This window comes from Taeniopygia guttata, chromosome 5, assembly GCF_048771995.1.
Source record: "Taeniopygia guttata chromosome 5, bTaeGut7.mat, whole genome shotgun sequence".
NCBI classification, from domain to species: domain Eukaryota; kingdom Metazoa; phylum Chordata; class Aves; order Passeriformes; family Estrildidae; genus Taeniopygia; species Taeniopygia guttata.
In genome coordinates, this window is record NC_133030.1 from 50,974,268 (window position 1) to 51,001,589 (window position 27,322).

Consider the following 27,322-nt stretch of genomic DNA (forward strand, 5'->3'; position numbering starts at 1 on the left):
CTTACTTTCTGATGTTGTTTTTGTTTAGGCTTACTGCACAATCTTCATTTTTATTTATCATACCTCATTATTGTTTCATACTGGGTTTTTAAACCTCTTCTACATTTCCATTTGCTGCATGCATTGATTGATACATTTACACATCTGTATATTATTTTTCTAATCCTTAGTGAAGTAGGCTGCTAGCCTGAGAAAAACTTTTATTGAAAAAAGTATTTCTACTGAAAAAGGAAATAAATAGAAGCAGCAAACTCTGTTATTTCCCCTCCTAGCTACCAAGAGGCAAAAAGTCACACAATACAGTCTTCTTGTGCTGCACTGAAGACTGACTGGTAAACAGTTTCCCAGCACAGGTATGTCATAAAACCTGTGTTTTACTTTGGTATCACACATGGTTGTAGAACTCATTTAATAATCTTCAGCATTCAACACTAGACAGATGTTTTTCAGAGATTCTTGAAGAATCTAGAGTTTCCAGCAAATGTCTATCTTTCTCAATTTTGCTAATTTCATCCAGCAGTCAAAGGGACCATATCTGTGCTGACTGAGCTGAAACTGATTGGTTACTTGGTGTAAAACAAATACAGGATTTTGTCAAAACAGAAGGCAAGGACCCTTTGTGCAAAAGGAGGGGGGAAAAGTGGAAGAGCTGAAAGAATAGTGATAGAGAAACATTTGACAGCTATATTGTCTATAACTTTGAGTATCAGAACTCTAGATGTGTTAATGTTTTTATCCAGATGTATTAGTGTTTTTGTAGAGGATCTCATTTCATCTGTTTTCATAGTTACACAGACAAGCTGGGAATAGAATTCAGAACCATCATCTCCTACCCTAAAGAAACACATATTTTTGTGATCTTTATGTCCTATATGCTTTAAGCCAAAGTTACCATATATTCTGTGAGACAGCTGAAGATAAAATAATCGGTAGCTTTTGACACTTTTTTAGTTTGAAAGCGCTATTTTCAGAATAAAGATGAAACATGGACACTTAAAAAGAGAGGGTAAACAAGGTTTTCTCTGGAGTTACTGTAATGCATTGAGCTTTCTAAGAATAAAGTTTTCAGCTGATCTATAAAGAGTGTGTCTCGTTTTTAGTATTCTGAAAGTTTATGCAGACTACTCCAGGCAGATGTTTCAAGAACAACTCTTAGAAAAAGATCCGTTTGCTGAGAGCAGGGCACGAAGGCACAGGGAGCCCGGCGGGGGCAGCCAAAGCCACGCTCGGGGCTGCCTTCGAACGAGTCCGTTCTGCAGCGGGCCGAGCACAGAGCGCCGCGGCGCTCGGGTGCGGGGGCCAGTCCTGCCCCGGGCCGGGCCGGGCCGAGCCGAGCCGAGCCGAGCCGAGCCGAGCCCGTCCCGTCCCGTCCCGTCCCGTCCCGTCCCGTCCCGTCCCGTCCCGTCCCGCCCGCTCCCGCGCACGCGCCGCCCCGCGGCCGTTGGCGCTTTGTTTTCAAACCGCGGTCGGCGCCGCTGCCGCCGCCGCCGCGACTACATTCCCCAGCCTGCCCCGCGGCTCCCACTCCCTCTGCGCACGCGCGGCCGGGCGAGCGTGTGCGCCGTGCGGGGGTGTCTGCCGCGCTGCGTCAGGCCCCCCCCGCCCCGGGACGTTGCTGTGGTAGCGTCCGGGCGCCATGTTAGAAGGCCGGAGGGGAAGAGGCGAGTGAAGCGGCGGCGGCGGCCGGGCCCGGCACAGCCGCTCCCTCCGCTCCCGGGGCCTGGCCCCAGCCCGTGCCATGGTCGCGGCTCCCGGCGCTCCGCGGGACGAGTGACCGGTCCTCAGGCGGCAGCGGTGGGGGAGGAGGAAGAAGAGGAGGAAGAAGGGGACGACGCGGCGGCGGTGGTGGCGGCGGCGGCGGAGGAGGAGGAGGAGGGGCCGGAGAGACGATGCCGTTGTAAGTCCGGGAGCTCGCGGGGCGCGCTCGGGGCTCGCGTTGTGCCGGCCCCGGCCCTGCGCTCCCCGCATGCCCGGGCCCTTCCTGCCGGGGCTCGGGCCCTTCCCCCTCGCGGTCCCCTCGGCCCGGGCGCTTCCGCTGCCGCAGTGTGCGGCCCTGGCGCTGCTGCCCGCGCCGCCCGGAGCTCCACGCTTTCTAGCCCCGCGTCGTATGAGCCCGGAGGTGATAGTGATGTGCTTCTTGCGTTGTTGTCGCCGCCTTTGCGATCTCGCAGCGGCAACGCGCGGGACGGGGCGGGGGGGGGGGTGGGGGGAACGCGTGCGGCGGCCTCCGCTCGCCGCCGCTGGGTCAGGGCGCACGAGGAGCGAGACCCGCGTGTTTGTCCCTTGCTCGCCCTGGCCGCTAAGGGTGAGGCGCCTTTTCCCCCGAGAGCCCCAGCGCAGTCTCTCCCCCTGTGACCACGCGGGCAGTTCTTTCCCCTTCCGGGGGCAGAGACCCTGGCCGCTGGTTGCGGTGGGTCCCGAGCCCGGCGCGCTGCCCTTGGAGCCCCCCGCTCCCGGCGGCTCCGGCAGCGCCCCCGGCCGGCGGACGGGCTGCGGGCCGCGCGTCCGGGCCGCTCGTGCGCCCGCCGTGCCGTGCCGTGACCCTGCTGGCGGTCAGGAATAACCAAGTGTGACCTTATTCATCCCCGTTTGTTCGCTGTTTTTTTTTTTCACCCCACGTCTGGCTTTTTTTTTTTTTTTTTCCCTCATCGCTGACGTTTTTACGAATTCTGATTGAGATGTCAATACTTGCAGCTTCTTAGTTCTGAAGTTCATAATCTTAGTATTTTATTGCATTATAGAGATCGAGGGAAACAGTCGTGTAGGTTATCTATCTGAAAAGTGACTTTTCAGAATAAGGCATGTTTATATATTTTGTTCGGTTGGACTGTTTGTTTGGTTTTTCGTTTGTGTGTTCTTATTTTTTTATTGAAGAACAAATATAAGGAATTTGTGGTTCTACACTTTTTCTGTCACTGTTATAATCACTGTGGTTAAAAATATGTCAACTTTTAAGTGGCGAATAGCCAGGGTTGTCTGTTGTGGTTGTTAATTCAGTCTGAAGTACTGCAAAGTTAGTCACGGGGTAGATGACATGATAGAAATTTATCTGAGAGGGTTTATGGCAGGGAAGGGATCAGTGGTTGAATGCGGGAAGGAAAATGGTTATGCTGAGTAGGTTCTAATGCTTGTATAACGAAGCGCCAATGTCTTTATACATAGGTTTTGCACATGTTAATCATGGCAATGAAAAGTTACCAGAAGTCAGCTTTTGAAGTTGGTTAGGCTTTTCAGCCTCAGGAAAATGGGAGGGTGTTTATTCCACTTGCTTTCATTCTTAGCTTATTGTGTTGGGACTACATAAATTCCAGAGGCTCAGTAACAACATTTAAAAGTTTGAGCTACTTTTATGTGTTGTAATAATAGCGATCTTCAACTTTGAAAACTTTGGGATGGTTTGATAATTTCTAATGATTTAGGTTTCTATGATACTTTAACTAGAAACACTTAAATAAAAACATAGTTACAATGGCACTAAATTACTGCTATTTTCAATATAAACATTACTTGGCAACTTGATTAGTACAGGAGATTTATCCTAGTTAGCAAAAATGAAGCTTTCTCAGTTTATGCATTTGTTCTGTCATTTGTATGTTCGACATTGTTGACTTGGTATCATCCAGTCAAGACTTTAAAGTGAGTATTATAATGCCAGTAAGTAGAAATGCTGGTAATGCTAATTCTTGAGTTTGTGAAGTGATACCTCTGACTTCAGAGAAAAGAAAGAGGCAGCTTGGGAAGATTTTTCATCTATAATTCTTTCTTTGATTCTGTCTTCTGGATGATAATCTTGTTGAGTGAAAGTGGAACAACTCTATGTTACTGCCAAACTTTCAGGGTGACAAAATGTTCTTTAGGTTTTTTTTGTTTGGTTGGTTGTTTTTTTTTCCCTGACCTTTCAATATGTTGTTCAAACTTCATTTTCAGCCCTAGTGTTTACAATTGACAGGCCCTGTTAAAACTGATTTCCCATACAACCAGAGATTGTCATCATTTTTAACCTGGAGTTCTGGGTTCTTCAGAGCTGTACACCAATGTTCATACTGCACTTATTAACAGTGCGGTACAAAAGTATAAAACCAAGCAATTTCTTCCTGTGCATAGTACCTCAGTAGTAAGACTGCTGATGCTGATATCTGGCATTTACAGAAGCCTTTAGTATTTGTTTAAATATTAAAATTTATCCTAGAAGCTTATGTGACTTTTTGTTTAAATTCTCATATGGGAAGTGCTAGCAGCTGTATAAGGAAGAAGTAATAAAGATATATTTTAGTGCACGGTTAGGTATAGAATGGTCCTGTGCATTATCTAGAACAGAAGATGCCAGGGAAGAATGAACTCACTAAGCTATTAATGTGTTTTGGTTGGATCTGGGGCTTATACAGAAAGGCTTCTGACTCAGTGAAGCTGGAGCTATGTTTATATGAGTGATGATTTAGTCTTTCATGTAACCTGGGGCTTTCTAACCCTCCAAATAGAGAAAACATGAATCTTTTTCCTGGTATGCTACTGAACATCTGTGTCTGCTGAATTCATGGCAAAACATTTAAAAGTGCCATAATATCTATAAATTTTGAGTATTGTTAGTACTGGTAACTTCTGTATTAGAGTTTTGGAATGTCATTAAGAGTTATTCTTTCCAGTGGACAGTCAAGCTGCTTCTCACTTCTGAAGTAAGGCTTTTCATTTTTTTCTTTCCCTGAACTTTGCTGTAGACATAGGCAAAGTCATTGTTTTCTTCACTTTTCATTACTGTCAGCTTACATGCCAGAAATACAGCACTGTATTTAAAATGGCTTGTGCTGACTGGGAATGGATAAGTTGTGTGTTTCTGAACAGAGGGAGTTGAGAATTTTATAGGTTGTTAGGAAAGGAATTAAATTATTCTTCATTTTGCAGAGCAATGGACTGACTGACTTTAGAGGAATAGTTGCCATAACTTAAAGTAATAGCATTCTTAATTGAGAAGCAATCTGTGCTGAGGATTAGATGGCAAGGATATACAGTTTTGCAATAGCTTTGTCTTCCAGTATCACTCTAAAATAAAGGACTGAGTTTATACCTGTTAATATGAAGGTACTGCACAGAACATGGAAACCTTTTTTTTTTTTTTTTCAGCTGAGCAGATTTCACCACTGAGACAAATTAATCTGTTAATAGTGAAATGCTTTCTGGGATTCCTTGAGTTTTTTGTCTCCCATATAGTAATAAAAATAGTTTTTGGTTCAACTGCTGCCTGTGCCATTCATTAGCACTTTCTTTTCTTTAAACTTGAGAAACTTCCCCTTCACAAGTGTGTTAGTAAGAAGACTATTGTGGATGTATTTGTTTGTACACGCTGCCTTCCTTATTCTTCTGTATGAACAGAAGAGCCAGAGAGCTCAGGAGAATGTCCAAGGTTGGCGCAATGTGTATGAATGACCTTCCTTTTGCCATAGGTGAGCCTCTTCTGTAGCCCTGTTACCTGCTGTTGCCCCAGTGCCTGTGTTCAGATCAGTGTTTGTTTTGATCACCTGGTACTGACATTGAAGACAATTAATGGCCTGAATGGTCCAGTGATGTTCTGCTAGGTATTGAAACTCTTATTCAGGAGGAACAGCTGTATTGTCTTAACCATTTAAGACATATGTTCCCCAGTAACTGATTTGCACAGACTTCATTGATGTTTCTTGCCTACGCGTGGAGTGATGGTGGTAGTGTTAAGCTGGAATCTTCACTCTGAATTGCCAGTCACTCATTGCTAAAGGAAATGTAAAAAGAAGCAAAACCTCTCATCGGGACACAGTGGAGCTTGAGCTCCATGAATTTAGCTCCAATTGGTTAACCAGATGGTGTGATGACCAGTATTCTTTCAGGAATCTGACTTGGGTGTCTTTCATCAGCAAATAAAAAGGAATAAGTTTTCTGACCTAATCAGTAGAGGCAAATAGAGATGAGGATAATCATTGAGGAAAAGTTGTGTATTTTGTCGCAATATCTGGATGAGTTTGAAACTTAGGGGGATTTAAATCATTACGATTTGTTCAGTATTGTGCTATGTATTTTTAATATTGTAGTTGTCTGTATTTTATTTTTGTGAAGCTTCCCAAATTTCAGGAGCATGATACTTAGTGTGGTGCTGACAGCAGCTGTTATTTTGTTTGTGATAAGAAATGTAAAATCTTAACAGAATAGCACTAAAAATAGTACTTTTAGAATGGATGTAGAATACAGGGAGAGAGGAAGAAGTGTTTAGAAAGACAGGTTTTCGTGTGGGTGTAGGAGTTGGTTTTAATACAAAACACATCTGAAAAAGAAGTTCATTACAGGATTGTTGATTTTTCTGAGGATGGAGAAAGATTCAAGTGTTGTAAAAGCAAACAATAGTACAGAACTTGGAATTAGTATCCAAGTCTTAGTTATATATGGGACAGTGTTACATAGGTACAGCTTTATTTGTGCTATGTTCAGTTTAAATTGATGTGTTCAGGCTATCACCTCATCTTCGAAAGATGCACTGTAATCCCTCCTCTACCTTAGAACAACTTTTAGTCACTTCCATATAAAGGAGTTTAGGGGCGTATGCTCTGATAACTGTAACAAGCTTTATTTGGGTTTTTTTCCTTCCACTCTGCACTCTGTTTAAAATGGGTTTTAGCAGTGACCATATAGCCAAGGTTTGTTATTTTAGTTTGGTAGTTACTGGTAACAATATAAAAAGATACTGCCTACCAAAACTTGAAGTTTTGAGGAAAAAGTTGTTTGGCTGCACTGCCTTCAGCTTAGCACAGACCAGAGCTTTGTGTTTGTATTTTTATATGGGGAAAAAAGACATGTGCATTTCTTCCTGATTAAATTATTATTTGAATATGAAATACTGAATCATAACACTGTAGAGTAAATCTACTGTAGCTGTTGCCCAATTTGCACATGGTAAATTGTTAGTATATGTTCTTCAAAAATTCAAGTTAAACCAGAGCTGCAACAATAGTATATTAAATTTAACTGTATATCATATCTGTAACTTTATATTTGTGTAATTGACAGATAGCTTATGGTCATCTCAGAGTGATAGGATGATCTTCATGTTTATAAATAGGTGACAAGAAACAAACCCAAAAGCCTCAAACTGTATCTTAATTTTCTTTGTGATCTTAAAAAGAAAAGCTTAGCGGTTTTTTTTGTTTGTTTATTTTGGTATTTTGGTTTTTTTTCCCTTTTTTATTAAAAACCGAAAACAACCAATAAACACATAAAACTCCAAAATAAAACCAAAAAACCCCATGACTCAACAAGCCCTAAACAAGCTTTCAGTTGTGTCAGACCCAGATATGATACTCAAGAGCGAGTAGCTGAGATGGAACTTCAGTTGCTGTTTAGCACTCTGCTTTTTGTTAATGTTTACCTTTAGTGAGTACCAGAAGTGACGCATCATCAAGGTATTGACTCCTCAAGAAGGCTGATCTCTAATCTAGGTAGAAGGTTAGCACTGATACTTCCCTGGCTTTTCACCTTTCTCTTTGAATAAAATTGGTAGCTTAAGCTTTTCTCTGGACATGTCACAGGTAAATGGTAGAATGTCCATATGCCCATATGTGACTAAGGGAAGCTATTGGAGTGTGAGTTTGATTGCATGGAAGGTAAGAGGCAGGGAGAGGACATACCTTTACTTGTTTGCTTATATTAACTTTCATGCTGCCTTTTAAATGAGTAGACAAACAGAATAAGTTACTTTATTCTGTCCTTCATTAAGTTTTAACAAACTTTCTTGCCATACCATTTTTTCTGAAATTTTCCAAAGGAATATTTTTCATACTCTTTGTTGTGCTATAGAAACCTTAGACTATAGTTAACTTAGGTGTAAACAGCAGAGCTTCAATTTAAATGTTTTTATCTGGAAATGACCTATGTTCTCTTCAGTGTTAATACATGTTAACTGTCTTGTGCAGCTGTAAAATTTTGAAGGTAGCTGTGCCGGGAATTGTTACACACTAACCCGGTGAACGGGTACTTAAAAACTCCTCAATGCCCAAAATAGGTGAAACACCTGTGTTGGGGAGGTCCAGTGCTGTTGATAGGATCGTTATTTCATTATTACGAAAGTAAATATAAGAACTGTAGCTGGCTTAGTGTAACAGTTCCCAGAGATGTATTTCTGGTGATCGATGTAATTGGTTGTTGGAAGCTGTTCTTTCAGTGAGCAGTTTCAAAGCTTGTTTGTGCCCTGTGGCCATGCTCTGGTGGTCCTGTAGGGGTTGCAGGAGCACTGGTTTAAATCACTGCAGTGGGTGTTTTGAAGGCAGAGCTGCACATTGCACTGCCGGGGCTGCGTGTAAACCAGACTAGGGAAGAGAGCTGATGTTTGGCTGGGGTTTATATACTATAATCTTACAATGTTAAGGATTATGTTTAAGTTGTTAGTCCCGGAGTTTGTGAAGCATGGCCCTTACAAGTAGGAGGAATATAGAGGCCTCTGTCAGCATTGCTGACTTCAGAAATTAGCTCAGCAGAATCTGGTTTTGAGTGACATTCAGTCTTTTTTGAAATCTAATAACAGCATCTGCCAGGCTGTGTTTTGCCAGCCCTTTTAATGAAGTCTAATATCTGGTGAATTGGATTCAGTTTCTTGCTATGAATGGGTGAAAATTAGAGTTAGACCATCAGGAAGTTGTTACACAAAGCTAAAAATTTGATTGTTTTGTATTACTGCTTTAAAAAACCTGCAAAAGTAAACTGAAATATCTTAAAAAGCGTATGTTTTTTGTTTCAAATTAGCATTTGGCAGAAGGGGAGAAAATGTAATTCAAACAACTTGTTTTGTGGCACAAGTTAAAATATTCAAAGGATGTTTATATGTTGACACTTTTGGTTTTCTGGCTGCTTATTTTAGAGGCAGTTAAGTGGTTGAAACTACTATTTGTGTTGACATTCCTAAAGTTTTTTTTTTTTTTAAGAGAAGAAAGTTTTAGAAGGAGCAAAAAGTTTTAGGGGCTTCCATTGTCCTTAGTTTGAGTTCCTGTTTTATGTAATTTGTCTGAACAGCTTTTTAAAAAAAGTTTTCATTTTCATCTAAAGTCCTAGGATATATGTGATTTATTCAACTCCTACCAGATTCTTTATTAGTTGATTAAAACCTCATAGCTAAGGGAAAAAGTATAAAATAATTTTCCCAGACACTGCCCCAGTCCCCACAATTACTTGACGGTTAAGTTTTTTAGTTTTTTAAATGTACACTTTTTTTTTTCCTTTTTAAATTTTTTTTTTTTTTTTTGCTGATGAGCAAAGGGACAGATTGCTCAAGCTTGCATTGTGACTAAATTCTTGACTGGAAACAAATTATAGTACTTGGAATTGTTATTAAATGGATTCAGTTTGTGGAAAACTATCATGTTTTGTGGATTCTTGTCAATTTTCAATTTAGGTGTTTTTTTATGGAAACAAGAAAAGAAATCTTGAGATGATGATGACAAATAATGGAAGTAAAATTGAAATATCGCTTTAGTTTTTCCACGTGTAATAGGTGGTTAGCCTTAGGAAAATATATCATATATCTCTCATGATAGTATATAATAGGTATAAACATGCAGGACTGATCCTACAGCAGTATACCAAGGAATGTTATGCTTGCCAAGACTAGGACTTTCACTTTTGCTATCACTATTGCTTGACTTTTTGACATGAAGAGTTCCCTTTAGGCTTTATGAAAGTGAAGGAACTCAAACTGATACAGCTTTTGCCCTAGTAGAATGAAAAAAAATAATAAAGGGGGGGGAAATTAATACATGTTAAGAATTGGTGAAAGGTAATTCTATTGGTGTCCTTAAGAGGACAGATTTAACACAGTGATTCTGGATGAAAATGCTCACACTAGGCTTAATTGTTTTTTTCTTAGTATGTATCTCTTGTCTACTCTGAGAAAAAAATAAATACTTTTATTTTGTTTTTGTTTTTCTCTGTCAGTAACTTTATCTAATTGCCTTTATTAGTCCCGTTACAACCCAGGGATCACAAACACAGCAACTACAGAAGCATTATGGCATTACCTCACCCATCAGTTTAGCTGCCCCCAAGGAGTTTGACTGCATGCTTACCCAGAAATTAATCGAAACCCTAAAACCTTATGGCGTATTTGAAGAGGAAGAAGAGCTGCAACGCAGGTGAGTGAGCACTCTGTTTAATGTCCTGTCATGAGGTTCATGTGTGACTGTTCAAGTCCAAGTATGTTTGTGTTCTTTCAAATGCATTCTTAAAAGCTTAGTGGAATTGTAAGCTTCATTTTTCTCAATTAAGAGTAATAGCTCAAAATGCAGAGAGGAATTAAAATGGTCTTTACATTTAAGAGACTTGTTTGCATTTTTCATTGTAATGGACCATATATTTTTTTTTTCCATATTAAGTTTTCTAGAGGTTTTCTTTTTCCCTTCTCAGTACTGCTTATCACTGTTCTTTTAGATGCATGTGTTAGACAAATTAAAATTTCATTTTGAAAATTAGTTGAATTTATGTGTGTATGCCTTGCATGCTTTCATTTTTCAGAGCTGAAATATCTTGAATGTTTGAGGGATGAAAAATAGTGGCAATGTTGTAGGAGTAACTTTATTTCAGTATAGATGCCTGTATAACAAGATCTCTAATTAGGTCTGTAATGTTACTCGGGTTGACTTAATGTATACTAATGATCACAGTTTTAAAAAAAATTACTAGTTTTGTCTAATTTTCTAACCTGTCATTCTGCTGTTTTATTAATAGGATTCTAATTTTGGGAAAATTAAATAATTTGGTAAAGGAATGGATACGGGAAATCAGTGAAAGCAAGGTATGGATGTACTTTACATGGGGTTGCCATTATTGTGTTTCTAAGAGTGTTGTAGGAAGATTATTCCAAAATACATTCCTGTAATAATCCCTAAATGGGATGAACCTTAGATTTGGGGATCAAAACAAATACCATTCTCGTGTAGTTTCTTTTGTTTGCCCCTTCTTAGTAGAACCTTGTCAAAGAAAGAAACTGATAGATGTAACTTGACTTTTTCTCAAAATTCATGCATATAGCACTGTAGTAATCACAGGCTTAGAGTATTTGCCTTTGTGAAACAGTGCTAGATCTTAAAATGTACTTCCTGCATCTTTGTGGTCTGTGGTCTTTTTCTTTAGTGTGGTTCCTGTAATGTTACTGATAGTGCTGATACTGTTTTTGCTAGGTTATAGTAATTCCTAATCCCACACATATTCTTTGAGTGGTTATAGACTTGTGTGGGGGAAATACCTAATTTTTTAAGCTATTTTGATTTGTGTGTATTTGGGATCATATGTTTTCTGTGCACTTTCCGTATGCAATGAGAATTTATATATGTACAAGATTATGGGCAGGGACAGCCCTGCTATGTGTGTCTTGATGCTTGAAATCAGAATAGTGAGAATATCGTGACGCATGTAAGATTGAATGCTGCTTAAGTTAATATTATGTATGTCGCAAAATGAAGTTTTGATTTGTCTTCTGTTGTGTAAACAAACATTCATGTAGGATTTCAGATTGTAGTATTGCATCCTGTTATGAAAGGATAGCCCTCTTTGCCTGCAGTACTGTTGATTCAACAGTTTTTTAAAGACTAGGAACTTTAGTAGATGTATCTGAACAATTTAAACATTAAATAAATGCCTTTCCCAACTCCAAATTTTTATTTAAAGACTGTGCTACAAGTGTCTCTGAAAGTAATGTAATAAACACTGATACAATAGGCAGTGTTTTGAGTTGCTCCAATTTGGAATCCATCCTCTATTTCTGTGATGGTGTCAGTCTAAAATGCCTGAATTGTAAGCAAAATGTTTGGTCTCTGTAATATTATAAAGCTCTTGCACCTGAAGTGTAAAATTGGTGCAACAATTACCAGGTTTGAGGTGGTAATGTGTAATGTAGTTGAAATGTTATAGATTATCCAAGTGGCAAAGATATCTCAGTCGTTTCTGTAAATACTGAGATTATTTCAGTAGTTCAACAGCATAATTTTTGTGCAATATTTTTCCTGTTGTTTGAAAATAAGTGGTTTGTGTTGTTGTAAGTTGTTAAGGTAAAATAACAATTTTTTTTGCTCCATTTAGAATCTTCCGCAATCGGTCATAGAAAACGTTGGAGGAAAAATTTTTACATTTGGATCCTACAGATTAGGGGTTCATACAAAAGGTAACATTTCCTTTTGTGATAAAAATCCATGTGTTTGAGCTAATGATTTATCTTGCTGTATTTTGAGGTGGTGGTAGATTTCTAAATTTTTTTTTTTTTAACCATCTATAGTCTTCATTCTAAATAAAAGAAATAGATTCCTATATTATGTTTTAATCATGGATTGCAAAACAGACAAAAAAGTTGGAAGTTATTTAAAGACAGAGGAAGTTGTATACTTAAATTTTCATGTTTTGTTCTTTGAAAATTACAAGTGTTTCACAATTAAAGCAAGAGTGTATGTATGTGTTCTGTATGTTTAATGGCCATGATTTTTTTTTCATTCTGTTTGATTTAGTATTTCAAAAAAACACCATTCCAAATGATGAGAAACTAAATTTTACTGCTTAATTATAAATAAAAGTATGTCTATTGCTGGCATTCTATGCATGTGAAGTATTGAGTAATATACTTCTGCTAATTAACAATTTCAGGTGCTGATATTGATGCTCTGTGTGTTGCACCAAGACATGTTGAAAGAAGTGATTTTTTCACATCATTTTATGAAAAGTTAAAACAACAAGAAGAAGTGAAAGATCTGAGGGTACGTGAAACACCTGTTACAGCTTGCTGACCTTAGGGTTAGGAGAATTCTGTAGTGAAATATGTTGCATTAAATAAGTAAATATAACTTCACTGTAAAGACTTTTTCTAAGAGTTTTTGTAAACCTGCAGCAAAGCCTACCATGAGAGTTGAAATAAATAGAGGTTCTTCTGAATTTTCCCTGCTCTCACTTAATAGATGCACTCAAAAATTGGAATGGTAGAATGATCTCATAGCATGTGTGTTAGTATATGGCAAAATTTCTGCTTACTCTCTAGAAGCAGGCAGACACAAATGTAAATGTTAGTTTGACAAAGTTCAGGACCAAACTTGTTTGGTTTTATGCTGCTTTTTTATAACTTCATGCTTACATAAACAGTAATTGTGGTTGATACGAACTAAACCTTTTATATTGGCTGCCAACTGTGCATTTGAAAAGGGAAGCTATATTTTTAGTGTCTTGTTACTAAATGCTTGTACATGATTTTTAGCTTCTAAAGATGAAGATTTCCCTTACAGTAGTGGAAGACCATACTAATACAGTAATTTGTTTCTGTTATACCTCAGTGACACACCTCCCCAAGTCAGCTGGTGGGAGCTTTAATCTTGATATTTTTAATCTTGAAATTTTCTCTGCTTTGTTTTTTTTTGATTTTTTTTTTTTTTTTTATGAAGATAGCTGCTGGCAAGTCTGTGTGGTTTAGTCCTGCTTTCGTAAAATAAATGGAACTGACTGTCCAGCATTCTTCCAATCTATGCACCCTGTAGCTGGTAACTACCAGGATAGTGCAAATATCTAGTGGTAGCACTGTATGCACTGAAACAACTGTTTTTAACTCTTTATCTGTACACATTCAGTAATCTTTAAATTGACATGCTATATTTGAGCGGATTCAGATTTTCAGACTTCCATTCAATATTGCTGTAAACTCTTAACTTCAGGTAATGTAGTTGATTTAGCAGCAAGGTATGTATGGTATTCAGTGTAGCACTGTAGTGATGCAAATAACCTTTATGTCAATGTGTCATAATATTTTTAAATCATTTCAGCTAGTATTGCAAGTTTGTACATCTCTGTCTTTAGAGGAACATAAACTTTCTTAGTGGTTGCTGTAGTGAGTATGAGATGCTTGTAAATTTGATTTTTGCTTAGGATCGATCTATCCTGCCAACTAGTAACGTTAAGATAACCTTAACTAAGGTTTAAGCACAGACAGTAAGTAGTGTTGTTTCCTCCTCTTGGTAAGAACTGAAATACTTGTGGAAGTTTATCCTCCAGCAGTTCAGAGTATTTCTTATTTAGACGTAGGCAGTGTTCTTTGCTTTTCAATGTGCTGCAGATGTGCATTTAGTTCAGATGCTCGGTTCAGGAAAATGATACTCATAGCTAATTCCAGAATAGATGTGAAGTTCCATTGCGATAATTGTTAATCAAAACACCGTGTTATTGACCACATCTTAAAACATCCTTTACCTCTGTAGACTGGTGACTTGCAACTGCTTTAGATGATGTCAGGCTGCATAGTTATACAGTCTTCCTCTCATTTCTTATACCAACTGTAGAAACAGAAACAATAGGCCTTTTAGAGCAGGAATCTTCATAGCTTGGACTTGGAATACTTAGAAATATGTGTAGGGAGTAAAAAGTCATGTCTTGTGTGTAGGGAGAAGAGGGTTGAGCCTTTAGGTAATATCATCAGAACTGGTTGGTACAAGTTTGGATCATTATTAATATCTAGAGAGCTGCAGCACGTAGTAGGTAGTGCTTACTGCATGAGTTGTCAGTGCTGGAGAAAGACATTGCTGACAAAAATCAACCTGAAAACAGAAAAGCATTGATATAAATAGCATTTCGTTATGATTGTCTAGACCTGGTAGCTATTGTTTATAAATGTTCTCTATACTGAAAATAAAATGCACCTTTTTTCCCCCCCAGGCTGTTGAAGAAGCTTTTGTCCCAGTTATTAAACTTTGTTTTGATGGAATAGAGGTAAAGATCCTATTTTAATTTGTTTTGGTAGAGTGTGGTTAAAACAAAGTTTTTAAGATCTTAATAAGTCATTATTCAGTAATAGAAATGCTATTAAAGTGACTCTCAGAAGTCCATACCTAAGATTTTGTCAACAGTCCTCAGTTGTGTAATTACAAGTGGAAATTTTAGACTGAAACAAGTTTTTCTTGATGGACTTAAAGCTGCGTGCAAAATATCTCCCTGTTCTTTTTTCTTTGGCTCTGCTACTCTCTTCTACTGATTAGTTTACTGACCTGTAGAGGATCAGTATAGGCATTATTTAGGCTTAACATTTAATAAAAAATATATTTGTATATAATGTGGCTTCAGAATTTTTTTTGACTGCTAATGATTAACTGTCCAAACATTAAAGATTTGCTTCTTTATCCTACATTATAGAAAGTTGTCTTTAACTAGTTATCAAAAGTGTGCTGCTGAAGGCAGGCTGGGTGTTTATTTTGTCCTGATCTCTTAACATATCTGTGAACGTGTGACCAAAACAATGGTTTTAGTGGCTGTAGCCTGATGGATCAATTGTCTTAGAGTACTGAACTTGCTTAATTTGATTTTTGCTAAGGTAACAGGAATGGTGATTTCAAAAGATAATCTTGTTTATTCTTGTCAGACTGTTACATAGTCAAACTGTCATCTCCTGGTGACAACACAAAAACATACAAACTGTTTATACACACAGTTAATGAGACTTATCTTTGGATTATGTCAACCAGCAAGTGGTGGGTATAAGGTTAGTTTACAGAGCCGAAAGAATTCCCGTGCTAATCTTCTGGCAAATGACATGGTGTAGTATTGTACACAAGATTGGCAATTTAATCTCTCCCAGTCTGTGAATTTGTATCTGTTAGCCATTTTATACAGTCCATATGTAGTTGGGTATTAAAGAACATTTTTCTGGATAATCTGTTTGCTGTTTACATAGCTTAGGTATTCATTCTAGAAGTTGAAACTTGCCATAGTTGTCTTCTGGCCAGTTTGGTTTTTGTATGTTCTTTCTTTCTCCTCCAGTCATTCAAGCTGGAGTTGTCTCTCCTTTTGAAATAGAAGACCAAATAGGGGAAAAAAAAAAAAAAAGAACTGTTTCCTCTAAAAGTAACATCTTGTTCCAGTATAGTAATTTGTGATGGGCTTTGATGGGCTTAGTTTTATTACTGAGACTTAGCTCATGTTGCTAACAGTGCATGCGAGTTCTTTTTCTTATATCATAAGCATACTCTTTGTATATACCAGTGTTGGTGGGCCATAGTTTCTGATAGTTGTGTTTGTGCCCAGCTATGCCAGTATCAAAAGATTTTAATTTAATTATCCTTTTGCTAACCCAGGCAAAGCATGCCAGAAGGTATAACTGAAGAAAAGGACTTGAGTTTTGTGGTAACCCTGTTATTAAAACTTAAAAAAAAAGGTTTTATGTGCCTATTTTATGTTCTTGTTTAAAATAAACAACTTCCTTAAATGTTTTCTTCTTCCTGTAGAGTACTTTGTATTTGATTGGCATTACCTGTCCCCCAGTTACATAAGAAACACTGTTAATTTCTTTATTTGAAAATAAGTGTCAATGAGCTTTGAATCTTTAGAGGTGCTAGACCTTCTGGAGATCAGAGCAGAATTTCAAGCTGAAGTTAATTTTGAACTTGTTTTACACTGAGAAGTAGTACTTTTGACTTAAGTAGGAACTTCTGTGTGTTCTGTGACTTGTTGATAAGATCAGCTATTAAGGACATTGGAATATAAAATGCACTGAATACTTTGGAAATAGTTTTCCGTGGAGAAGGGCTTCATAGTTTAAAACAGAAGAATGCAAAGTTTTAAGTACCTACAAAAAGTCTTTAAGGTGTCTTCAGCTTCACTGTATCTGAAATAATTTTAATGTAATTAAACTAGTTTAAACTAAACTAGTTTAATCTAGTTTAGTTCTTGGTGCAATAGTACTCGATATTTCATCGTCTTGTAGGTCAAGTGATAACCGCTTTGATTAAAAACCTCATTTGGTGAAGTGCCTTTGTTGCCTTGCAGACAGTCTGCTGATAGGCACTTGATATTCTCATCAACTGACTGATGAAAAGGCAAACTGACTTCTGCACTCTGCAGTGTCCTTGTGTGCAGGGCAATGTAAAACTAACTCAGTGCTGAACAGTATTTTAGATGTTCTTGGCCTAGAAAAACTGTAATGTTTAAATATTGCAGAAGTAATAGCAAAGGAATTGGATGTACTTTCAAAATGTATATGCTTGCTAAGCAGCTTGCTGAATTTTCAAACGTTTTCTGTAATCAGGTATGTAGACTCTTCATAGATACTGGTCTTACATAGAGTCAACTAGTTACACGTGTGCTTTCCAGGGGATAGGGGGGGTATCCTACTCTTTCTGTAATTCCATGGTAATTTTCATGGAATCATAGACTATACTGGGTTAGGAGGCACCCATCAGAATCATCAAACTCCAGCTCCTAGCCCTGTGCAGGACATCCCAAGAGTTACTCCCTGAGCCTGAGAGGGTTTTCTAAATGCTTCTTGAGCTCTGTCAGGCTTGGGGCTGGAATTACTGACCTGGGGAGCCTGTTGCAGCTCCTAACCACCCTCTGGGTGAAAAAGCTTTCTCTGATATGTAATCTCCCCTGGCTCAGCCTTATGCTGTTTCCTTGAGTCCTGTTACTGGTTAGGAGAGTGAAGAGATCTGTACCTGGCTCTTTGTCATCATCAGCATCCTCATGAGGGGATGCAATGGGGACTCCCCTCAGTGTTCTCTAGAATTCTTCTCTAGAATATTTAGGCTAAAACCAGGATTTATGTTTTTATGGTGTATTCTGATGTTGGTAGGCTTCTGTATTCTGGACCTAGAAGTGATGCTTGTTTTCAAATTACTTTATTTACACTGGCAGTCAGCATAGTTTTTGTGTGTGTGCTGGTTGTATATTAATCTACATGGGTATTTTAGCCTCTAGTAAAAGGAGCTGTAAGATAGATGAAACATCTGAAAGTGTTTCTTTAAGTGTCTGTGAAGGATGTTAGTATGTATTTTTTAAAAGGATATTTGTACTACAACACTACTACTATTGATAAACTTGATGAAAATGACTTGCAGAATCCTACAGAAGGAAGAACAGTTTTCTAATGTCTTACCTCTTTTTTTGTTCTTAAGATTGATATTTTGTTTGCAAGATTAGCACTGCAAACTATTCCTGAGGACTTAGATCTACGAGACGACAGCCTACTTAAAAATTTAGACATTAGATGCATACGAAGTCTTAATGGTATGTATGTACTGATTTGTATATCAACTTGTCTAATCTTTAAGTAACTATCCTAGGTTCTTTGATACAGTAGTTGTGGATTTGACTGAAAATACAGCAACTTCATATCTGGAAATAAAGTTATTGCCAGTTTTGTATACCTTTCTGGAGAGAAGGGTTGTTGCTTGTTGGCCAGACTGTTTATGATTTTTTTTTCCTTTATTTGGTTGGTATATGGTTCCAGAAATTAATGGGACATGCAAGACTTTTGTGTGGAGTATTACCTATTTTTATAAAAAAAGATGTTTGTTTTTTAATTTATGTGTGCATAAACATGCATGAAATTGCATTAGTGATAAATTGGAGATATCAAAATGGTGTCAATTTGAGGTCAGTTCTTTAGTTGCTTACTAGCTTGTGTAATCCTTAACTTCTCTATAATACCTTCATTTAAAAAATGGTTATTTAAGTACAGGATGGTAGGAGGGAGCATGGCTTGATGGGGACGAGGAGTACGTTTGCATATGAGGAGCACTGATTGTTGTTACAAGCTAAAAGCTTCATAATTTGATATCATCACAGCCACTTAAACTGTTTTGTGAAATTCCCATCTTGTGCAATCTCTAGAATTTGTAGTTGCCTCTTACTTTAAAAATAGTCTTAGATAGTACTGTTTTCTTCCAAACAGCTCTCTGCAACTACTTAGTAACAATGAAGTACTACTTACGCTTTGTTATAAACCCCCTCAAATCAAGCAGTTAATATTGCCATCTATAATGTTACAGTCTGAAAATATGCCGTCAAAGTAGCAGTACAGCTAGTATGTTTTAAGAACTATTCTTTTTAGCCTGTTCTTAAAAATTCAAAGCTTTGACCTATGGCTGGTAAGTTTTCTGTAGGTTCACGAAGACTTAGACCTTTTTTAATTTGCCTGCCCATTCCATGAGATACTGCATTTATTAATATAACAGCAGAACTTGTTTGTTCCTTCCACTGCTTATATGTCATTAATAACAAAAAAATCAAGTAGCAGTCCAAATCTGTAGTCATGTGCTCATGAATTGGCTACCTGAGTGTTGCCAAAAAACACTAAAAATGAGAAAAGGCACCTGAAAATATGTGAAGCTTTCTAATCCAAAACCGAAGTGATCAGAATATGAAATGAGTTTCCAGCATACTTGTCTAAAAATTTGGTAGTGTTGACGTTGGGGGAGGATAAGCAAGCAAAAAACTTCGGAAGCAGCAACTGTAATTAATTCTTTCTTTTGCAGGTTGCCGGGTAACCGATGAAATTCTGCATCTAGTACCAAACATTGACAACTTCAGGTTAACACTGAGAGCTATCAAATTGTGGGCAAAACGTAAGCAGTTATATACCAAAATTTGTGAGGTTTTCACTACGTCTTCTGGTTACTGACATCTCTCTCTTTTTGTCTCTTTCCTTTCTTGATCCACAGGCCACAACATCTATTCCAATATACTAGGTTTCCTTGGCGGTGTTTCCTGGGCTATGCTAGTAGCAAGAACTTGCCAGCTTTATCCAAATGCAATAGCATCAACTCTTGTACATAAATTTTTCTTGGTATTTTCTAAATGGTATGTTTTTTTTGGTTTTTTTTTTTTTTGGTTTGTTTTTAATTTAGATTAAACTAAAATAAAATTGTTTGTAGACACTAAATTTTAGTCCTGTTTTTATGGTACCATTTTCAGCTGTTACCAGATTAAGTTAGAAGCATTGTTCTTGCCACCAGAAATTGTCAGCTTAGTTTTTCAGTAAGTCATCCAACATGTCTTGTTTTTAAAGCATCCAAACCAAAGCCACCCAGTTCTTAATTAAAATTTTCTCAAGTATTTTTTGTAATTCAACAATACTCTTCAGATATATAGTACAAAATGATAGCATATACCCCAAAATTTAGAGTCCTTTAACATTCAGATACTGTGATAATGGATAAAGGAGGTATCTGGTTTAAGCACATAGCTTAAATGCAATTTCAGAGAAACAATGACAAAAATGTAAGTTTCAATCCTTTCAGTATAGAGTGGTAGGTGTTTCAGAATTATATGCCATTTCATACTCTTGAGCTAGTTAGCTCAGAAACATGGTTTGAATAACTCTGATGGGAACATTCCAAGTAAATTTAGAAAAAACGGGACAAAAGTGAACTTTGTAGATTACAAATTAATACTGTTTTTCTTGAAAGTCCGTATTTGGATTATTATATATTTGGAAAGTCTAGATTTGGATATTCTTCATGAGACACTGACAGACTTTAAGAATCACTTACCAAGGTGTTGCTTTCCTCCAAGTATAGTGTCTTCTTAATATGAAGATAATTTGCACACTTTCACTGTCTTGCATTCATAGGCTTTATAGCCTCCTTGAGGTACACAGTGTTTAGTCATATTTTACCACACTAAGGTAATGAAGGGGAATTGGTTGCAGTCTGTTTAATGTGTTTCTTGGAGTTCTCTCCAGTTTGTACATGCATAGCATAGGAGCATAATGTACAAATTCCAAGAGATAACTGACTTCTGCTCTTTATGGGAAGGTAATTCTTATTCAGGGGGTAAGATGACTTGAAGAACAAGTGTTACTTCTTAGTGTTTAATTCAGCAAGATTTCTTTCTTGACTATAATGTTCTTTAATACATAAGGTTTGTAACAATGCTATATGCTGTAACTGTGCTGGCTGTTTGTTCTGTAGTTTGTCCATGAAACAGCTAGCTTGAAGATGGACCCAATGTCAATCTTCAAAGGGGAATTTATCTTTGATTAGTATATTTCAGGAAGAATTTCGAGGAGTTACAATTAGTTATCTAACCAGTGGTTATAAACCTTGAAGACTACAGAAAATGCCTTGTTCTGATGCCCTGGAGACGCTAACTGCAGTTGTGTTGTAATTCAGCAATACAGCTTATTTAAACAACCCCAGTTAGACCAGCCTGGTTGTGAGGAAATGGTGCTTTATTTTGAGAGCGGATTTAAGATGGATCACATTCAAACGTGCTTTTTGTATATCATACGTGGTTGTATCCAGTAGTCTTATTCAGTGCTACAATCTTTTTGAACAGGGAATGGCCAAATCCAGTGCTATTGAAACAGCCAGAAGAATGCAATCTTAATTTGCCTGTATGGGACCCAAGGGTTAGTGTGTTATTTTTTCCCCTCTAAGTCACACTGTACAATAAATTCAATTGCTTAAAAAATTCTAGGTGAACTTCATTTTGGATTTATTGAACGTAATGTTGTGATGTTATATCTTCATAAGTAACCTCTAATTCTCCTGAGTGTATAACAAGGTTACCCTAGTTTTCCAAATTGACTGCTTGAAGCACACTTGCTAAACAATGTACTTTTTCTCCCTATTTTTTGCAATAAGTGATCTTAATAAAAATTCAGCATAAATATGTCTTAAAGTGATGCATTTTTGGAAAATTGCTAATCTTAAAATAGTTTCCTTATTATTTAAAACCTGTTACTTTTGCAAGTATCTTGAATTCACTTCAGTGCAAGTTACGGCTAGATAGGCTTGGTTCCATATAGTTGTAATAAAGTGTCTTTTCATCTTGCACCAGAGAAGATCATAACTTGAAGTATTTTAGTTGTTTTGTGTATTGTTTATAATACTTGATCTCCATATTTGTAGCACTTAAATTAAGGACATTTGACATGTTTGTCCTTCAGGCAATCAGTGAAACAGCTTGCAGCAGATGCAGGGCTCCCATTGTGAGCTTTCAGTAGGACATAATATGCGTGTGCTCAATGCTGTTTTGTCAATCATAGTATTCAACTAATCTTTATTTTGATGAATAGTGTAAGCATCAGAGGTTGAGTTGTATTCCCTTTTGTACTTCAAATCTGTTTTTTCTGATTGACAAAAGTTCACAAGTTCACATTTAAATATGTGAAGCGCTTGAAGACATGTTCTTGAATCTGTTATTCCTAAAAAAGGAGGTTTGAGGTCACTGTGTGACGGGAACTGTTGTAGTAACTAATGAAATGGGGCTAAGATAATGGCAGGGGTTTATCTTTTATTTACCTTCTACAAGATTGTTGCCCTAATAATATTTTAAAGTACTTTTGTGTGTATGTTGTGTCCTTTCTTTTTTTGTTACCCTGTCTGCTGTTAAATAAAAGTAGTACGTTAATGCAAGTGATGCTTCTGTCAGGTTCCATAGAGCCTCTTTTCTTAAAATGGCTCTTAGTTTTCAGTAGTGTTACAGAAATAAAGTATAAAATACCTTTCACAAGGTCCGAAGACAGTTCATTCTGCAGAAGGTGCTCATATGAGGTGATGAGTTGTCCTTGGTTTCATCTGATCACAAACTAATTCCTATTAAAGAGGAAAATTGTTCTGTTTGGTTGGCATTTCTGGATTTAGAAATGCCTGCAACTTGGTCTTGATGTGCTGACAGGTTATAGCCCTCCCACATCACTGTCTTTCAGAACGATGTCCTTTGTGAAAGCATTATTCTTGTTTTTTAAACTTACTCTGTACTCTTGGTCTGCAAACAAACTAAGGTCTCTTAGAACTTAAGACTCGGTTGTAGTAAAGGGAGAAATCCAAATTTGTTAACTGATGTGTATGCTTGAAGAAAACTGATTGGCTGTTGTTATATGTAGGTAAACCCCAGTGATAGGTACCATCTTATGCCTATAATTACACCAGCATACCCACAGCAGAACTCTACGTACAATGTGTCCGTTTCCACACGGATGGTCATGGTTGAGGAATTTAAACAAGGTAAGTATTATCTTATGCTCTCTATATAGATGTTTTCAGACAGATTTAAAATAGTTTTACTGCGGGTATGCTTTGAAAGGGGGAGGTGGGTGGATGTTAGAAAGCTTATTGAGAGACTGTGTTGAGGGAAGTAGAATGTGGCCTATTATGCTTAGTGTTGCATAGCATTGCAAACTTAGATTCTTCTGCAGGTCTGTCCTTCACTCTTAGAAACTGAGGGTAATGAAAGAGGAAGCCTTGTGTTGTAAAAATTAGAACTAATGGTATGATAACTTCATTTTAGTGGCTTAGATTGTGTCTTGTTACATGAAGGATTAGCAATAGTTCCATTTGATGTCTGTTTCTAGGCCTAATATAAATCAATAGACTTTCTTGAAGATGAGTCCTCCAGATTTATGCAAGTATTGAATAATTATATCAGATAAGGGAAGATGTTATCAAAGCAAGGTGCAGGGAGCATTTGATGCAGGGAGCAACTACAACTAGCTTTCTCAGAGCAGTACCTTATTGACTCACTGTTTCTTTGTCTTGTAAAATTGTGATTCAAATACTATAAAGGAAAGATCTGTTGTCTTTGAACTGAATAGTTAGTGTGCCATATGCAGAAAAACTAAATGGAACTGTGTTACACCACAGAGCAAAAATATGTGAAATAATCAGATCAATTAATATACATTTCTACACAGATCGAGTTTTTTAGTAATATGGTTTGTTTAACTAATGACCAACGGAGGTATGACTGAATTATAAATCTTGTTGATAAATTGCTGTGAATTTGAAGGGACGAAGTAATTCTTAGTAGTTTTTGCTTAATTAACAAACTGTCTTTACTCTGGATACTAAACTGTATTTAAAAAAAGTTTAAATTTTTTTTTTTTTTATAATTTAGGTCTTGCTATCACAGATGAAATTTTGCTGAGTAAGGCAGAGTGGTCCAAACTTTTTGAAGCTCCAAACTTCTTTCAGAAGTACAAGTATGTATTTTATGGCATGGCAGAATATTTTAAGTTTATCAATTGAACTACCTCATAATGCTCTGTAGCACAGGTTCATAAATATACATACATTATGTGTTTTGTTAGGATTTTTTTCTAGCGTGGGAGAGAGAATATACTGCTGTCCTTTCTCTTGGAAAGTATATAATCTCCTCAGGTACTTTTTGGTATCTTAAACCTGTATTTCAGAAACCAGTTAGGTCCCGAGCAGATATTTAGAATGTTACCAGTTAACTCTAGAACTGGTATGCTACCTACCAGTAACATTGAAGAAGTGTCATCTGGTTTGACTAATAGAAATGTTCTTTAGTTCTGTCAGTAAGCATTCTAAAAATGGGTTTTCCCAAGAAAAAAGATGTTAAAAGAACTTATTCTGAAGGTCAGTACTTAAGATAAGTACTTGAAACTGTGTTTTCTTCTGTCAATATAGTCAACAGTTTACTCTGATAATAAAAGGTATTTTTGCAATTGTGTTGACTAACTACCAGTTGTACTAGTTATTAATAGATTTTTTTCCATTAAATCTTAAGGCTATTGGATCTTATATTAACTCACATCTAGCTTTTCTAATTTTGTAATGTCTCCGAGGGAAATATTGAAATTCACACTTCACACTTTTAGGGTTTCGAGTAATATGCTTGTGGGGCAGAAGCTTGTTAAATGTATACGTACTTGCTGGAAGTTGTATTTTTATAATAAATATGAATTATTAAAATATGGACTACATCTTCTTTGCCCTCAGTTGAAATTGGAAACCCATTTTTCTTGAATCAAGATCAAATATATTACACATGTTTGTGTTGGGTGGTTGGTTGGTTTTGTACTAATCTAAACAAGATTGAAATATACAGTTCCCCCATTAAAAGAGACTGATGACCTTCATAATGTGTCTGTGTTTTGTTTCTATACCTTTTGCATGATAAAAGCGTTAAAACATTTGGATGGCTTTTATGTTGTTCCTTGGAGCTTAAGATTCAAAATATTTTAAAAACCACTATTGAATTATATTATTTTTTGAAGTAAAAAATCGGCTGCAGACAAATCGGTTTCTGTTCAAGAGGTTGCTAATAAATTCCCTAGTACATTTTCTTTATTTCAAAAGTACAAAAAAAAATAGGAAACTTTTATTTTAAATAATCTCCATTTTAATATATGTGTTTTTGTGTAGCAGCTTAAGCCTTTTTACCAGGTGTAGCAATAAAAATCTTCTCTTGCTCAGCATTATATAGGTTTTCTGTTTTGCACAAGATGTCTTTGCTCCATTTTTTTTTTACAGTATGGAATGGCATTATGGAGCCTACTTTAATTTAAATTACCCAGGATTTTCTCTGTTTTCCCTTAGGTTAATTTTACAATTTTGGTTAGTGGCATTTACAAAGTAAATAATTGTATGCAGTCATCAGTGTGCAGTAAAGTCAGATCTCTTGGTCAGATCTCCATCTAAAAAATAGATACTTTGATTTTTTTTTTTCCTTATTCACTCTGTTCTCCTGTTTAAATTGTAGATGCCATAGCATGTTCTTCAGAAATTCATAGCAGTATGTAATGCTCTGCCAGATAAGAGAACATCTGATCTTTGCTCTGAGACAAACATTTATTTTAATCTCTGAAAGCATAGCTTCAGTAATCTGTCACTCTTAATGGCAGTTAGTTGCTGAATATCTGTTGTTCATAAGCACTTTTGGCTTACTGTCTGTGTTTAAAATAAACCTCACTTGTGACTAAAAAAATCTATAGGCTACTGCATACCTGCATAGTAGGAGCAGATTAGAAATTAGGAAAACTAGGAAATCTGCTTGTAGTTACTTTTTTTTTCCTTACTTTTTAAATGCCAGCAATTACTTGGAGTTAGGGACTTGCAACATGTATTATCTGCCCTTCCCATAGATTAAAATTTTTAGAAGGGAAAGGCAAGAACAAAGAACATGTAGATAGGGTGTTTTACAGGGGAGTGACAAGAATTTCAAATGGATATGAGTTTGAAGTGTTGCATGAGAAATGAAGTCATAGCTGAAGACCAAGAGAGCAGGGTTTTGAGAGAAAAAGCACTCATTAATGAGCTCTAGCATATTCCATTTATGTCATTAAGAGATAATTCTGCTAAATAAGTAGAATATAAATATACCTTTTAAAAAAGTGTTTTAAATTCTTGGCTTCATAGGACTTTAAAGTACTGAATAAAAGTATAATTCCCAAACAAGTAATGAAGAAAAATTGAAATTAACATGTTCAGGTGTTCTCAGTGTTTTTGGGTTGGTTTTTTTTGGGTTTTTTGTCTTTTTTTTCCTAAAGAAAGTAATATGACTCTAATTTGGGTATTTTTTTAGAAATACTTTTGTTAATGATGTATTATAATTCCATACTGTCTACATTAGGTTATTTTTATGAAAAGTATTCTGAAAGGAAGACAGAAAACATCCAAGCCCCCAAACAAACAAAACCCTAAACTGATAGACTTCAGAATAATACCCAGAATCTTAAGTCATCTCTAAGTGGCAGAAGCTTAAGCTAAGACCATCTTTTCTTTATAACAAAATGATAGATACTTCTGAAATACACATGTGCTTTGTGATAAAACTATGAATAAGGCACTGATAAAAAACCTTGTCTTAGCAAAATTTAGCAGTGAGACCGTGGACTCTTAAAACTAAGGTTATCTTAATTTTTAACACAAATTATTTCATTTTATTGAAAATGGTAGTAGGAAATTTCTTGCGAATAATTCCCTCCTAGCTCTAACAGCTGGTAGATGAGTGAGGAGAAATTGGACCCTTTACTTTTTTCTTTTTCAGCAAACACTACCTGAGCAAAAATATGTAATCACTTATTTTTTCATAAATAAGTCTTAGGATTTTTTTCTAGGTGCTTACCAGCTAGTTGAGGCTTCTAGACATAGCGAAGTTACTTTCTTTTTATGTAGTTGTTCAGAAATTTGTTTCACAGGGTTGCTTTTAATAAGTAATTGGAAGACTGGTTTCTTCAAATATTTCCAGGTTTGAATTTTGTTTTTTTCATTCAGATGTGTTTAAAAATACCAAAAAGCTTAAGCATTGTCATGCTTACTGAATGAAACACTCTGCAAGTGTGCAATGTGTGTGATCTAGAAATCTTACTGAAAGTTTAGTGCTCCTTAGAATAAACCAGTATTAGTAATTAGCAACTTCTCATACAGAATTAAAAGTCTCTTTTTCCATAAGATTTTCCTGTGAAGCAGTTGATACTGCCAAAATGCAAAATGAATAGGTCATTTTATCTTTACATTGTTCAGAACATGGAAGAAATTTCTCCAGATTTCTCCCTTGCAGTTCTCTTGTGATACCCTCTGACTGTAATCAAAGGATTATAGCATGTAGCATGGTTTTGGCTCTTGCCACCTTAAGATAAATAGAGAAACATGTAGCTGTTAATTTGATCTGTTGATGTGTATTTGCTGTTGTGCTTTGAAGGCCCCTGGCCCCAGAGGGCTGTACCATAGTTTTCCAGTGTCATTGACCTTGCTTTCCTCTCCATGAGCTATGTGTTAGGGAGGTCTCTTGTGTTACTGCTGTTCTTTAAATCCTGCTGTGAAGGCATCTAAACGTG

General features: G+C 36.9%; 1 protein-coding gene across 6 annotated transcripts in view; it reads left to right on the forward strand.

Annotated features, from left to right (window-relative positions):
• Positions 1-1,622: 1,622 nt before the first annotated feature.
• PAPOLA (poly(A) polymerase alpha) overlaps positions 1,623-27,322 on the forward strand; it is a 43,483-nt gene continuing 17,783 nt past the window's right edge. For 3 of the 6 annotated variants that reach the window (XR_004368149.3, XM_030274942.4, XM_030274944.4), the window contains exons 1-12: positions 1,634-1,897; positions 9,966-10,136; positions 10,729-10,795; positions 12,079-12,160; positions 12,634-12,743; positions 14,680-14,733; positions 17,907-18,018; positions 19,269-19,358; positions 19,455-19,593; positions 21,073-21,145; positions 22,625-22,745; positions 23,635-23,719. Coding sequence is in view for 5 of the 6 variants with exons in the window: in XM_030274942.4 (XP_030130802.1) it covers positions 1,890-1,897; positions 9,966-10,136; positions 10,729-10,795; positions 12,079-12,160; positions 12,634-12,743; positions 14,680-14,733; positions 17,907-18,018; positions 19,269-19,358; positions 19,455-19,593; positions 21,073-21,145; positions 22,625-22,745; positions 23,635-23,719 (1,112 nt within the window). In the remaining variant the exon portion in view is untranslated. Of the gene's footprint in view, positions 1,898-1,990; positions 2,120-9,965; positions 10,137-10,728; positions 10,796-12,078; positions 12,161-12,633; positions 12,744-14,679; positions 14,734-17,906; positions 18,019-19,268; positions 19,359-19,454; positions 19,594-21,072; positions 21,146-22,624; positions 22,746-23,634; positions 23,720-27,322 lie in introns of those variants that run through there. The other 3 variants (XM_030274940.4, XM_030274943.4, XM_030274946.4) reach the window with 3 other exon arrangements.